This window comes from Spinacia oleracea, chromosome 5, assembly GCF_020520425.1.
Source record: "Spinacia oleracea cultivar Varoflay chromosome 5, BTI_SOV_V1, whole genome shotgun sequence".
Taxonomy (NCBI): Eukaryota; Viridiplantae; Streptophyta; class Magnoliopsida; order Caryophyllales; family Amaranthaceae; genus Spinacia; species Spinacia oleracea.
The window spans coordinates 67,585,626-67,601,152 of NC_079491.1; the positions used below are offsets into that span (position 1 = coordinate 67,585,626).

The 15,527-nt window shown below is 36.7% G+C and overlaps 1 protein-coding gene across 1 annotated transcript; it reads right to left on the minus strand.

Annotated features, from left to right (window-relative positions):
* Positions 1 to 1,077: 1,077 nt before the first annotated feature.
* Positions 1,078 to 7,853, minus strand: LOC110792342 (BES1/BZR1 homolog protein 4). The gene is made up of 2 exons (XM_021997152.2): positions 7,482 to 7,853; positions 1,078 to 2,264 (listed from the first exon to the last, which is right to left on the minus strand). Exons 1-2 carry the CDS (start codon positions 7,692 to 7,694, stop codon positions 1,482 to 1,484), a joined length of 996 nt encoding a protein of 331 aa, XP_021852844.1. The 5' UTR covers positions 7,695 to 7,853; the 3' UTR covers positions 1,078 to 1,481.
* Between the last annotated feature and the right edge of the window lie 7,674 nt (positions 7,854 to 15,527).

Below are 15,527 nucleotides of genomic sequence, written 5' to 3' on the forward strand. Positions count from 1 at the left end.
GCTTTCGTAAGTCACAGTACTGAGTAGTGTATATATCAATAAGTAAAACTGATGAAAACAAACATATGCATATGCTACCAACTTTTCACTTAATTTCATTGTTGATATTCTCATGTTGTAGTGGAAATATTTTTGTATGTGGTTTTACCCTTTTACTCATTCAGTCAAATCCGGGATAGTAAAATACTAAAATAGTAAATCATCGCAAGTCAATGCAATTTTCTTTGTGTCATTCAGTCATTTTTCCTTACACAAAGCCCGTGTGTAGAACAGGTAAAAGAGCTACTCCCTCCGTCCCGGAATACTTGACCTGTTTTCCTTATCGGGTCGTCCCTTAATACTTGACTTGTTTCTAAAAATGAAAATACTCTAACAATATAATATTATTTCTCACTCCATCCCTATTAACCCACCTACCCCCTACTCCATACAAAAAATAATTAAAAATTCAACACCTACTCTCATTTCCCACTAACTACATTAAAATAATACCCCACTATCAACTACTACCTATTAAATTAAATAAATCAATTCAAGTCCCTTAAACTCTGTGCCGGTCAAACCGGATCGAGTATTCCGGGACGGAGGGAGTAGTTTTTATTTGAAAAGAAGGAATGTCACATTTTCCACTCTAATGTCTTATCTTTCCTTCTCTCATTCCCCCTTTTATATTTTTTTTCTTTATGATTTTTCTTGTAAAGACACAAACAACGTGAAACTGCTTTCTCTTACTGTATTCTTTTGAAAATTGTTTTCCATGGAAAATCAATTTCCTTTTAATATATTTTTCCGAACAAATAAAGCCTAGGAGGATTAAAATGATCAAGAACAGCGCTGCCAATCCGTAGGGCAGATGTATTTCACCTTATTAGAAATTTTCCATTTAAGTCATTAGAAGTTTGGCCCGGTTTCTTTGGGTTTGGACAGAATTTTATGGCCGGTACCAGAATATGCTGTAGTTACAATGTGATATGTTATTCACCTTTGATGCTGCTAAGAATGCTATGCTTGCCTGGACAGTAACTGTAGAAAAATGAATGGACTACAAATAGATCTATCTCATTCTCAGTTCAGGACTACACAAACCAATCATCTACATGGTATTCATAGCTTTGAATCACAAATCCAGTCTTAAAACAAATCATAAATAAATTATGTTGTATTGCCTATAGGTATTGTGATTAACCTTTTTTTTTTCCTTTTCCCCCAATTTTGAAAAAATAACCAGGTCTAATTAGGAAAAATAAACAAATTAAAAAACGAGCCACATGACAAAACTATCCAAATTCTACCTACTTGTCTTCTCCTGGAGGTAGCAGCAAGAAATTATGTTTTCCAGTGATCCCAAACCATCTGCCATACCAAGAAATCTACTCAACCAAACACGGAACAAATCTCAGGTAATCTTGGACAGCGAATGCGGAAGCAGGTCACCCTGACCTGTTAGTATGTCACAGTACAAGCCTGTTTATCCAATATGATCACCTCATTCTTGAGTTTCCAAGTGTGAGTTCAAGATCATCAGGTACACATTCTTCATGAATGATTTCTCCTTCCCACGCCTTAACCATACCTCCTGTCATTCCATTTCCAAATGCGAATTCAGCTGCCATCCCATCTGGCATTGGAATGTCTGATGTACGATCAGATTCAGCAGCAACAATAGGGGAACATGTACCGCTCTGCCCTGGGGTCCACATCCTTGAATTTCCGCCTGCCCCCATTACCATCTCTCTTGAAACAAATGGGTTTGAGGATACCAGACTAAATGTAGGAGATGCAGGTGCACCATTTGGAATTTGGATATTCGTAAGCCACCCAGGTTCAGGAAAGGTTTGGCGGCCAGGGCTATGTGGTGTGGAAGAAGGTAAAGAGTAGTTCAGTTGGTTAGCCCATGGGGGAGCCACATTATTATCATCCCAGTCATTAGTTTTTGTCCGGGGTGTTCGGCAGGTTGGTGAGCTCAATGGAGGCGTCACTGGAGCACTTATTGAGCCTCCAGGGCCGTACATAAAAGGAAGCTTTGGAGATGCAGATGAAGAGCTAGATGAAGACAGATTTTTCAGCCATGGGATGAGAGAATTTGGATCAGCAGTGCCATTGGCATTTGGAGCGAAGTATGAACGAGCAGGACTTGGGAATGAGGATGAAGCAGGACTTGGATTATACGATGCCCCAGCTCGAGGACTAACTGGATAAGATGAGCATGGACTAACTGATGCTGAGCCACCCATCATATCCATTGACTCCAAAGGTCTACATCCCTGCAAAAGAATCCTTTTATCAGTAAGACACAACAACAGAACTAACAAAGGAGCAATTTGTGGTACCAGGGTAGGAGCACAAATCAGAATACAAGTTTACCCTTTGCTGCTTACTGTTCAGATCAGAGAAATTACCAACTATGTACAAATGTACGTGTTTTCTGTTACGCATATGAGAAACAATCTGAACCAAGATGAAAAAATTATTGTGCTAAATGATACTAGTTTCTTAGCTAGAGAACATGTTCAAATATTTAGCAGTAATTATTCAAAAGTCATCATGCTCTGGTGTAGTTGTGCGTGCTGTAGAGACAGAATTGCGTACGCACATGGACACAACAAATAAAAGTATTCTCTAATTAAAATGTGAAACAATTGAGGGCACCCATTTTTCGACATGCTCTCTAATCAATTAGGTTAGGTTTGAATGTAAATGTCTTACACAATCATCATGGTTATGAGGTGAAGTTACTCATGATGGGAAAGGCTTAATTTTATTATGTTTAGTTCCTTTGACAATTCTTTTCATTTTTTGACAAATCTTCACAAAAGAAACCAGAAAGTTCCAGGCCATTCAAATTATGACCAGATATTGACCATGAGCTTTTGTCTCTTAACCTATAAACATCATAATCCCATATATAGGACCCATATACACTCAAGTTGTCTCCTCCGTGGTCCAAAACTCCAAAATGGGTTTATAGCCCCAGTGCCCCACTGGCCACCATCCTCATTTTCCCTTCGTGTTCTAGAGCTTAGCCACACATACCAAATAGACATCGTTATATTATCATGTACTTCCTCCTATTCTTTTTAGTTACAACACTTTACATTTCACGTTTGTCAATGCATATCTTGAACAATTAATATATTTAATTACCGATAAGTAAAATTATAAAAAATTGATTTTCGCAAATTATACATTAAGACGAATCTAACAAAATCTCACATGAATATGTTTTCCTAAATTATAGATTATCAAAAATAAACAAAGTAGGTGAATAGTAAAGTGTTGCAACTATTTTGATTCGGAGGAAGTATTTTTCTAACAATCTGCCTATTCATTCTAACTTGACCATGAAATGGGATATAGACCAAGTCTTCTCGGGTCCTCCCCCATTCCCCTCCCCTTACAGCCTCACCGATACCAACTAATTCAGTTCACATATATCTACATCGTACTACCGGTTATTTAAGCACGTTTGTCAATGCACGATTTCAAACATTAATATCTTCAATTACGGATAAGAAAAAATTATAAAAAATTGATATTTAAAAAGTATTTAGTGAGACGAATCCAATAACACGACTATGTTTTTTCTTAATATAAACTACAAAATGAAGTCAAAGGAACATGTGTGAATAATGTCAAAAACTCAATTGTGTCATGTAAATAAATAAGAATGGAGGAATTATTACACAAGAAAAATGCTAAGCGTAGCCCTTAAGAACCCAAACGACTCGTATGTTGTCATAAATGACCAATAAGATCGGATTGGTACAAATTATTTTTCTTAAAGATGTAACAGACCACGTTGAATCATTACGTGTGGCTGGCCAAAAAGTCAAAATCGAACTTCACACAAATCTTCCCTAGCTCTCAAAACGTAACAAACACGGCAAATCGGTCCAGCTTATACTAATTGGCACACGGTTTCATAATTTAATAACTTAGAAATAAAAAACATTTAATCCACAAAAAACCCATTAATTAATTTAATCCAAGAAAAAGGAGGCAAATTTGGCCCTTTCCCTTGACCCAGATGAGAGAGAAAAAACACCCGCAAAATTGGGACCCACACCCACCCACAGCCCAACACAAAACTCCCTCTTTCTCTCTCCTCCACGCATGCTCACGCTCGTGTTTGCTAAAGTATTTTTCCCGGGAATCTCGGTTAATTTCCATTTAAATTTACCCACTTCTCATGAAATTGCCTATTATATCCCCCAACCAATTACCCATAATCAATATGAACATCATTTCTTTTTTTCTTTGACATAGGCAACCCTACTTTTTTTACATTTTAAATAAATATTTTAATATAAGCTACACTTTGATCTGCATAAATTTTATAGAGGTTTGAATTGGTTTAATAAACTAATTAAAATAATTCCTCGGTATTTAAATAGGAGTCACGTATGGTTGGCCACACAAAGAATAGTTGAATAGTTGGATGAAATAAAATAATGAAGCAAATGAGATAGGGGTAAATGAGATAGGGGTAAATATTATAATCAAGTAAAATCGTATTTTATTAGGAGTCTAATGTTGACCGTCTCGCGTATTAAAGGTGTTGAATTTAACAAAAATAATAAAATAAATGAGGGAGGGAGAAATAAACAAATAGAAAAAAGGATGATTTGGGAAAATTATTTTGATCAAAATAGAAGAAAATTTATTGTAATAGTAGACCTTAGAAGAAACTAATTATATTAAATAATTACTCCCTACCGTCCCTAATCAATTTAAGACATTTGAATTGACTTATTAATTTAATACTCCCTCCATTCCTAAATGTTCTTCCCGTTTCTATTTCGGGCGTTCCTATATGTTCTTCCCATTTCTATTTTTGGACATGACTTTTTACCATAAATTTTCCCACTATCCCTTATTTAATTCATTCTCATTTCCCTATTCACCCACCCAACCCCATTTTTATGATTTTTTATTACTTTATTAAAAATATCTTTCTCTTTCCTTCATTTCTTTATTACTTTCCTTTACTACTTTATTATTTTCTCTTACATTCAATCATTACTCTTACATTCAATCATTACAAAATTCAGTTTTCTTAATTCTCACACCATTTCTCAAATGGGAAGAACATAAAGGAACAGAGGGAGTAGATGATAGTTGATAATGAGGAATTTTTTTAATATAGCTAGTGAAAAGTTTGTAAGTGGTAGTGATAGTGGCCTAGTCGGAGTGTGAATTTTGTGGCTTATTATGTAAGTGTGAGAAATAAAATAATATTGGTTAAACAGAAGCGGTGCAAGTATTAAAGGAAAGCGTTGCGATTATTACAGGACGGAGGAATAGAAGGTGGGTAGAAAAGTTATTAAAAATAGAAGTGTCACTCCTAATAAAATAAGACCGGAAATGGTAAGTGTGACTCCTAATAAAACAGAACTGGAAATGATAGGAGTGACTCTTATTAAAGTACATATGGATTAATTCATACTTTCTCCGAATTTTTATACTTGCAACGTTGATAACTTTCACGCGTTCTTATGCAAAACTTTGATCATTAATGTCTTTAATTCTCTTTAAGCAAATATTATAAAAAGTTAATATTTTGAAAATACAAATTGAGACGAATATAAGAACATCCTACATAATTATCTTTTATCTTACGTATAAATCACCAACAATAGTCCAATAGAATACGTGAATAGTGTAACATACACAAATGTTACGAGTATTAAAAATCGGAAAAAATATTAAAATACCATTCAAACTGTTAGGAAAGAAAACTATCTATAGAACATTATCTAATGTGTGATTTTGTCATGAATTTCTACAATTGGTGTTTACCCGAACAGAGCCCTAAAATTTCTTTACTTTCCGAAGAATAAATAATTTCAATTAAATTCATTAAAAAGCGATTACCCAAAGATAACTTGAATAAATACTATTCCCTCCGTCCCTTAATACTCGCACCGATTTCTTTTTTCGTTCGTCCCTTAATAATTGCACCGCTTCTATAAATAGATAATTTTACCAATATGAAATATTATTTCTCACACTTACCTACTAACTGACCTACCCCTACTCCCTACAAAAGAATATTTAAAAATCCACAACCCCCACTCACCGCTCTCCACCCATTACACATTTTCCACTAACTATATTAAAAAAATATCCTACTACCAACTAACATATGTTAAATTAATAAGTCAAACCGGTGCGAATAGTAAGGGCCGACGGAATATCTAATAAAATAAATTCAGAAAAATAAGTACTCCCTCCGTATTTATTTAAGGGATACACTTGCCTTTTCCGGCCGTATTTATTTAAGAGATACACTTGCCATTTTTAGTAACTTATCAACCTCATCATCTAACTAAATAATAGATCTAATTTACTTTATCACCCACCATCCTATTAAACAAATAATTTCATAAACCCACCCCACCTCCCAACCCCAAAATGACATGGTCCCCACTTGTTTACTTATTAAAATATCTACCCAACCCCACTTGCTTTATTATTTTATTTCATTCAATTCTTTTTCTTAATACTCGTGCCCGGCCAAGTGTATCTCTTAAATAAATACAGAAGGAGTAAAAATTAGAAATTAAAGTGCGGAACAATACTTTTACTTAAGAGTGAGGGTAATTTGGGACATACAAAAAAAGGAACAGAAATTTGGAATCCCAAGAAAGAAATAAAGACAGAAAGACAAAGTTCACATAAGACTAACAGAGTACTCCGTAACAGACTGTTTGTTGTGACTCTGAACAAAAGAAAATTATAAAACGATCAGTCTGGGATTCCGTTTCTACTTGTTTTTTCGTCAGCAATGGCGGAAATAAAATAACATCACAATTCCACCCCTTAAAAACAATTAATATTTCGTCAAAAGCTACAGGACATTTTTGGAATTAGGATAATTTAGCTGAAAGGGGTAAGGGTAATTAAGTCATACGATGACACAAAATATTCTCTCTCTTGAAAATTTAGATCCATTGCTGGGTTATGCGCGAGTACAGAGGTGCAGAGTCTTCGAGAAGCATGACATTGCTCAGTACTCACCCGGTATCTTCCGTACGCCATTTCCAACCTCATCATTATTCTTCAAATTTCAATTTAATATTCAATAAAATAATTGCACCAGAATAACAACATTTTGATCATCAGCCAATTGAATTTATTAAACCAAAAGAATATGATAATTCTGGGTGCACAAAAGAGGGGCTAATCAAATGGGTTCTGTAGGTTTAACTAAACCGAGGAATTAACAGGGGCGCGGCGGATCAAATATAGGTTAAGTAGGTTCGACTAATTAAACCTGGCCGTTTTTCTCCCAGAGTGAGCTAGGAGCAGATCAAGTATGGGTTCATAAAGTTGAACTAAATTCAGAATTATACTTTTTTTTTTTATTTCTGGACGAACTAGTGGCGGATTAAATATGGGTTCAGTTACGTTAAACATAGATCGATTGTAAAAGAAATTTAACTCTCAACCAAAGAAAAGAAAGGGAAAAGAGGTGATACCTTACGGTAAGTTGTACCGTCTTCTTCAACAACCCAACCAGCTTCTCTAGCAAGAGCTTTAAGAACTTCATTATTATCGCAGTGTTTTGGGAGCTTATAACTACCGTACATACGAAGACCGGAGTAGATCTTCGCAGCAACAGCACGACGTCGTCTTTCTCTTTTCTTATTATTTTCCCGCTCTCTCCATGTCGGCATCCTTGTTCCCGTCATCGTTTCTTTTACCGGGAAACCAATTTTATGATCGGGAAACCGGGTGGTTTTTAGGAGAAGGGGGAGAAATGAGAATGTGGTGGAATGAGGAGAGAGAAAGTAGTGATGAATTTTTTGTGTGAGAAATGGAAAGAGTTTTTGGGATTGAGAGAGGTAAAAATGAGGGGGAGGTTGGGAAATGGGCGTGGAGTTGTGGAGTATTTACGGGAGAGTGCCATTGAAGGCGGGAGGGGGGGAAGTATTATCCCCAAATTACGGGGAGTAATGCACGTGCTGAGGTTTTGCTGTTTTAATTTTAAAACAAAAGTGGTGGGGTTCTTGGAAAGTGAGAGTGTGCAGGACGGCGGGGCCCGGTCACCGTTATCTGATGTTGTAGTTGGAGAAAGTGTTATTTTATACTCCCTCCATATTTATTTAAGAGATACACTTGTCTTTTCCGGCTGTATTTATTTAAGAGATACACTTGTCATTTTTAGTAATTTATCAACTCCATCATCTAATTAAATAATACATCCAATTTACCCTATGAGCCACTATCTTATTAAACAAATAATTTCATAAACCCACCCCACATCCCACTCCACCAAAATGACATGGTCCCTACTTATTTACTTATTAAAATATCTACTCAACCCCACTTTCTTCATTATTTTATTTTCATTCAATTCTTTTTCTTAATACCCGTGCCCGACCAAGTGTATCTCTTAAATAAATACGGAGGGAGTACTCGATATACCATTGAAATCACGATATAATACTTGTTCTGTTTCCAAAAAAATTGCAACACTTTAAATAGTAAATCGTCAATGCATTACTTTAACTGAAAATATTTTCAATTATACTTATATTAAAACTTTTAAACTTTAATATTACGAAAATATACAATGAAATCAGTTCACCCACTTTTTATTTATAATATTATAACTTTCACTTTTAGTATTTTAGTAAATATTATATGGTCAAAATTAGTATATGAATAGTAGCAAAACTAAAAGTGTTGTAATATTTTTTGAAACGGATGAAGTATTAGTTCCTCAAAAGTAGGGTAATTGAAGCCTAAAAAAAGGAAAGCTGCTGAAATTGTTAGCGCCAAATTGTTGCTGAAATAGTAGAGAGAGAAGCAAATTTTAAGCAAGTACGCCAAACCTTATTCCTAAAATTTGAGGTTGTAAAAACAAAGTATCTATATTCATAAAACAATTATTCATCTTCATCGTGCACAACTGCAATTCATTTTTCCTCCCAAATCAACTTCATCCACTTCTATTCCAAATCTCCATCTTGAACCCGTTATGATTTGCATTATCGTCATCGTCTTCTTCATCATCCACTTATACTGAATAAATCTGGGTTTTAGCAAGCTTTCTGGAGTCTGTTTTCGAGAAACATCTATGGAGGAAGATGCGGAGGTGGTAGCGGAGGGCAGCAAAAGAAGGTTACAATTAGCTAGACCATGTATGTTTTCAATAAGTATGAAAATTCTGTAATTAATAATTAACAAACATCATTAATATATCAACTCATTAGTGTAGCAATTATTAATATCAGTAAGCAGCAAGGGGATGGGAATAATAAGTTCTTTTTTGCAGCAGTCAAGGAGAGACAAAGAATGAATAGAATCTCAATGCTGATGGACTCTCAGAATAACAAGATTGAGAGGCAAGAAGACATCCAGAATGAAATTTTACATTTCTACAAGTCCCTTTTGGGGGGATTGTGCCCCTCAAATTCCCATGGTGGACATTCCTACTGTGAGACAAGGTCCTACTCTCTCTCTCTTGAAGAGAGGAATCTGTTAAGCCAGCCTGTTACAGAAGGTGAAATAGTGGTTGCTCTTGCTGGTATTGATGATGCAAAGGCCCCTGGGATTGATGGTCTAAATGCTGTTTTCTTCAGAAAAGCTTGGCCAGTTATCAAGCATGATATGTGTGCAGCAATCAAGGATTTCTTTGTTCATAAACATCTGCTTAAACAGGTAAACTGTACTGTTGTTACTCTTGTTCCTAAAGTTGTTAATCCCTCTAAGGTGAAAGAGTTTAGACCAATTGCTTGTTGTACTGTGGTGTATAAAGTTATTTCCAAGATCCTAACTTCTAGACTTCGGAAAGTGGTGGGGGGTGTAGTAAGTGAATGCCAAGCTGGCTTCATTCCAGGGAGGCATATTTCAGACAATATCCTTCTAGCTACTGAGTTAGTTAAAGGCTACAACAGGAAACATCTCTCTCCTAGGTGCATGATTAAGGTTGACTTAAGGAAAGCTTATGACTCTATTGTGTGGGATTTTCTTAGGAATGTAATGACGGAAATGGGATTTCCTTCTCAATTTCTAGAATGGATCTTTGCTTGTATTACCACAGTTTCTTATAGCATTCTCATTAATGGTAGACCTTGACCTCCCTTCCATGCTAAGAAAGAACTAAGACAAGGAGACCCTTTGTCTCCTTATCTGTTTGCAATTGGCATGGAGTATCTGTCCAGGAACATGCAGCAGCTTAAAAGTGATTCTAACTTCAATTTCCACCCAAGATGTGAGAGATTGGACATCACTCATATGATGTTTGCTGATGACCTCCTTATGTTCTGTAGAGGTGATCTAGTTTCAGCTGCAATGTTGTTTCAGAATTTTCAGTCCTTCTCTAAGGCTTCTGGTTTGGAAGCTAATCTAGAGAAGAGTAACATATATTTTAGTGGGGTTCCTGATATGATCCAAGCTCAAATTCTTGACTGTCTGAAGATTCCCAAAGGTGACTTTCCTTTCAGATATCTAGGGGTTCCATTGTCCATCAGGAAACTCTCTTATGCTCAGCATAAGCCTTTGGTGGAAAAGGTGTTAGCAAGGGCTGAATGTTGGACTGTTAGGTATCTCTCCTATGCTGGCAGACTGCAATTGGTGAAGACTATTTTACTCAGTCTATAATCTTACTGGTGTAAGATATTTGTGCTTCCCAAGAAGGTTATTAAGGAGATTCAAAGTTACTGCAGGCTATTTCTGTAGACAGGTAGTACTGACATGTCTAAGAAGGCCTTGGTTTCTTGGAGCAATTTATGCCTTCCTAGGAGTGTTGGTGGTTGGAATGTTAAGGATATGGAGTTATAGAATAAGGCTGCTAGTTGCAAACTCCTCTGGGCACTCACTCACATAAAAGACAAGCAGTGGGTAAGGTGGGTAGACAACTATTATATGAAGGGAAGATCTCTGACTAATTTCCATTGTCCTACTTCCATGTCATGGGCCTTGAAAAAGATTTTTAGTTGTTTTCAATTGCTGAATGTTGTAGGTGGTTGGGCTGCTGTGGAGAAGCATCATGCTTTCTCTATTAAAGTCATGTACCAAAAGCTATGTGGTGATCATGCTAAGGTTCCTTGGAGAAGAGTAATATGCAATAACCAGGCTTCCCCTAAGAGTCAGTTTATTATGTGGCTTGCTTTGTGGGGTAGATTGCCTACTCTGGACAGATTGTTCAAGTGGAAGATTGTTGTTTCTGACAAGTGTGTTTTCTGTAATGTCAATACTGAATCAGTTGAGCACTTGTTCTTTGAGTGTTCTGTTGCTTCTCAAGTCTGGCATGAGGTTCTGAAGCTACTCCAGTTCACTAGGCCTATTGGTGGATTTTCTGCTGAATTACAGTGGGTGATCAAGAGTAGCAAGAGAGGCGGTGGGAGGCATCAACTGCTCATGATGTTCTTTGTTGAATCTTTGTATACTGTGTGGCTGAATAGGAATTGAATGATCAAATTTTTAATCATAAGTGTAAAACCTCTGCTGAATTGTTTAGGGACATTCAGTTTAGGGTTGCTTCTAGAGCTAGTGTCAGTCTTAGTTCTTTACTTCTTGACTTGAGCATCTAACTATTGTAAAGATGTTCATTGAGGTTGTCTGGTTTTGTGGCTTACTTCCCATGTAACAAGGTTGTTGTTCCTTTTCCTTTTGGTTTCAATAAACCTCATGTCTTTACTGAATTAAATTAATAATTGCACTTACAGATATTTTCCTTTTGGTAATAAAACTCTTTTATTTACAAAAAAAAAAATATATCAGTGAGTGCAATTATTAATTTAATTCAGTAAAGACATGAGGTTTATTGAAATTGGAAGTTGTTAATTAAACTGGATCAATTAAAGAAAATACGATGTTTGTAAGACGGGGTTGGTAAGACGGTGTTAATTATTGATGTTATTAATGATAATAAGTTGGTACTACAATGATGGAGTTGTACTTTTTTTAATTCTATGAAAATAGAATTTGATGCATGTGATACCATACGAAATATATTCATAACCTTATAACTATTTGGTATTGGGTGCTTGTACCAGCCTCCTTCATTTATTTAGTGTATATGTTTGTCTCAAGGTTGTTCATAATGATGTTGAAAAAGATGTGTTGGATGGAAAATGGGATTTATGTTACATGTTTGCAATCTGTAAACCTAAACTAGAGTAGCTACTCCCAATCATCAAATTCTTGGCTCAAATCTCTTACACTTGTCTCTGAAAACAAAGTTGAGTTGTCGCATCCATGGAGCCCCATAACAACTATAAATAGCTGCTCAATAATCCCAAATGAAATACAAATCAGATTAACCACCAATCTTAGTTTTCACCATTAAAATCTATAAAAATCTCACATTTTCACTCCTTTAATTTCAGAAACTGAGTTGTTGCATCCATGGAGCCTCATAACAACTATAAATAGCTGCTCAATAATCCCAAATGAAATACAAATCAGATTAACCACCGATCTCAGTTTTCACCATTAAAATATATAAAAAATCTCACCTTTTCACTCCTTTAATTTCAGAATTTGAACCACCATTTCCACCACTTTTGTCGCCTATAACAACCGCACCACCACCCCTTATTGCTCCGAGCAACCTAGCACCACCACACACCCCTTCACCGTTCTATCCCTCCGCGCCCAGCCTCCCCAGCTTCCCTCTCCTCCGCGCCCAACCTTCCCTACCTCCCTCTCCTCCACCGCAGCTGCATCCACCACCGACGCCCACCTCCTGCATTCTTCCACTGCGCATAACCGCCCAGCCGCCGTCTCCATTCCCTCTTTCCTCCATTGCATCGTACCTCTGTTCCTCTCCTTCGTGCATGCTTTGCCTTGTGCGTGAGTTTCAGAAACCAAGTTCCAACCTTGGAACTTTGGTTTGCTTATAACTCCCAAGTAAGCCCAACTTCTGTTTAGGCCCAATTCTTCTTATTAAAATTTATGTTAATTTCATTCTAATGTTGTTGTTTTATGCAAATAAGACTGGTTAATATTCTAGATTTAAAATTATAAATATACATATTCACTTAAAACTTGAATTTAATTATATGTTTTTGTTATTCGGATGGAACACTACAAGAGGGGGGGTGAATTATAATATGGATCTTGCTAGCCAATTTTGCGGAATTATAAAGGAACTTAAAGCAAGTAGAGAAACAATGCAAGAGAGATTTTACGAGGTAACTTTCTAGGCCCAACTAGAAAGAAAACCTTTGACCCACTAGGGATTTCAACTCAAACTCTTTTCAATATAGGGCAACAACTCTGTTACAAACCTATAAGGAACTCGGGCATTGCTTGAGTTCCTCTACGAACTCAAGTTCCTAATAGTTGTTACTTAAACAACTACGCTCTCAGTGACTTCCCTAGATGTCTCTCTTGAATCTTTTGCTTCACTCAAAGCTTCCATGTTTCTCTCTTATAGACTTCACTCAAAGCCTACCTAAATACTACAGGAACTCACTCAAGTTCCTACCCCATACACATCAGGAACTCACTCCAGTTCCTGCCCAAAACTTGATAATTAAAAGAATTCACTCAAACCCTTGACCAATTCTCCTTTTTAAGAGTTCACTCAAACCCTTTTCCAACTCTCAAAACAAATGCTTAAATATTTGTATCCCTCTAATATGTAGAAGAGTAGAAGAATTGTAAAGGAACAAGAACTTTAGTGTAGGAACTAAAGGAACTTGGAAATAAGGAACTGACTCATAAACGTGGAACAAATATATTTTCTTTAATTACCTTCCACGTAAACCAGACTCTGTGGAATGACTGAGAAGTCAGACACCTTGGAATAAATAAAGAATCATCCTTAATTTTATAGCCTTTAAGAAAGCCTTGACCACTACTCCATGATTCTTTACTTGGCCACCAAGTACAACCACTAACCCACTAACTATTTTGAACGTGATATACGAACGTGGAGTATAATGTACTTGAGGAACAAGCCAATACCAAGTAATGACTATTATCAGTTATATATGCATCCTAGTTTCTAGGCATGATCCCCATAATCCTAAAACCAACCCACTAATTGTCAGTTATATTAAACGTAATTTATTCTATGACTCCATAGGATTCTCAAGTAAATAGGAACCTAACTGTTTTACTTATAAACGTTTATTTAGTCTTGACTACCTAGGATTCCCTATTTTATAGTGTAGGGGAATACAGTTAAATACATATAGCATGTGCGGAACAATCCCCAAAGCCAGGAAACATGTATAAAGTACATATTAAGCAAACTTACATTCGAAGCGTGTTTTCCCGAGTTTAGTATCAACGAACACGAACAAAGAACTCTAATTGTCGTTCCTCTATTTGGTTCACCGACACGTTCAGACCCGTCTTGATAATCGTAGCTTAGACAATATTCAAGAGTGTTTTCTTTTTGGGAAGAACAATTTTGTGTAGAGAGCAAAACTGAAACTACGTAATTTTTGAATTAGGTTAAGGTTAGGGAAAAACTGACTTAAGAGTGTGGAATATAACCTAGGTTATGTTATATGTAACCAGCCAAGGCACAAGGCCTTGACCGGCCACACACTCACACTCACCGAAGCCACAAAGCAACGCAAGCCCAGCAGCAGGCCAAAGCCCACAGCAGTCGAGCAACATCGATGGGCCGCGGGCCTCGCTTGCTATGCTCGCTGCACCACTGCCCTTTGTGCGCGCACACTCGTGATGCGGGTTGGCTTGCTTGCTGCGCGCATCCGCGGTTGGCTCGACGGGACGACAGCTTCGTTGCGACTCATATTCGCGACTAACGCCTTACGGCTATTATTTATCGTATCGTACACGACGAATCACCGTCGTACGATACAATTATTCGTTTTTCCCAGCTTACAAATACTCGCGATACGATATACGATTCTGATACAACGTCATATCGTATATTATGTTTTTCCGAACTAATTCTCGAAAAGCTATTAAATGAATTTCCGATTCATTTAATTCGATGATCTGTTACATGCCATTGGTGTGACCTTATAGGTTCAGTCAAGAGTAAGATGTGAGCCTAGTATAGATTAGAACTCACTAATTGGAAGCATTGCTCCAGCTAGCTGTTCAGATCACTTGATCTCACTGAATTAATTGTTCGTAATTAATCTGAACCATGGTATTAGACTAATGCACCTTGGGTGAAGGACATATTTCCTTCAGTCTCCCACTTGTCATTCAGACAAGTGTGCATTCCGATTCCTTTGTCTCTTGGTGTTACTTACTGAACATAAGGTAAGATCCAAGCCATCCTTATTAGGTCTAGAAGTGTTTCTCGATTTACTGAGTTCAACTGTTAAACTTTTAGATAAGGTGAAGCCTTAACCATTCTGAGCACGGCCATGCATTTTGACAGTATCTAACTCTTCGAGAGGCCTTGTACAACAACAACACCATATCCTATCAAAGATAGGAGGACAATCCCTTCTTGTAACTTATGAACAACTTACTTTGATTCATAGTACGCCCGATAACTGCTTTTATAGTTTCCTTTTACTGTGCGAAGTTTAGCGAGCATCAAAGCAAACTAATTCTCAAACAAGCAGCCTTAACTA

What these genes read in the sequence shown, in the direction of transcription:
- LOC110792342 (XM_021997152.2), bottom strand. Translation starts at nt 7,694, where the DNA reads ATGACGGGAACAAGGATGCCGACATGGAGAGAGCGGGAAAATAATAAG. An exon ending in ACGGTACAACTTACCGTAAG is followed by an intron (nt 2,265 to 7,481) that starts GTATCACCTCTT and finishes ATTCTTTTGCAG; the next exon opens with GGATGTAGACCTTTGGAGTC.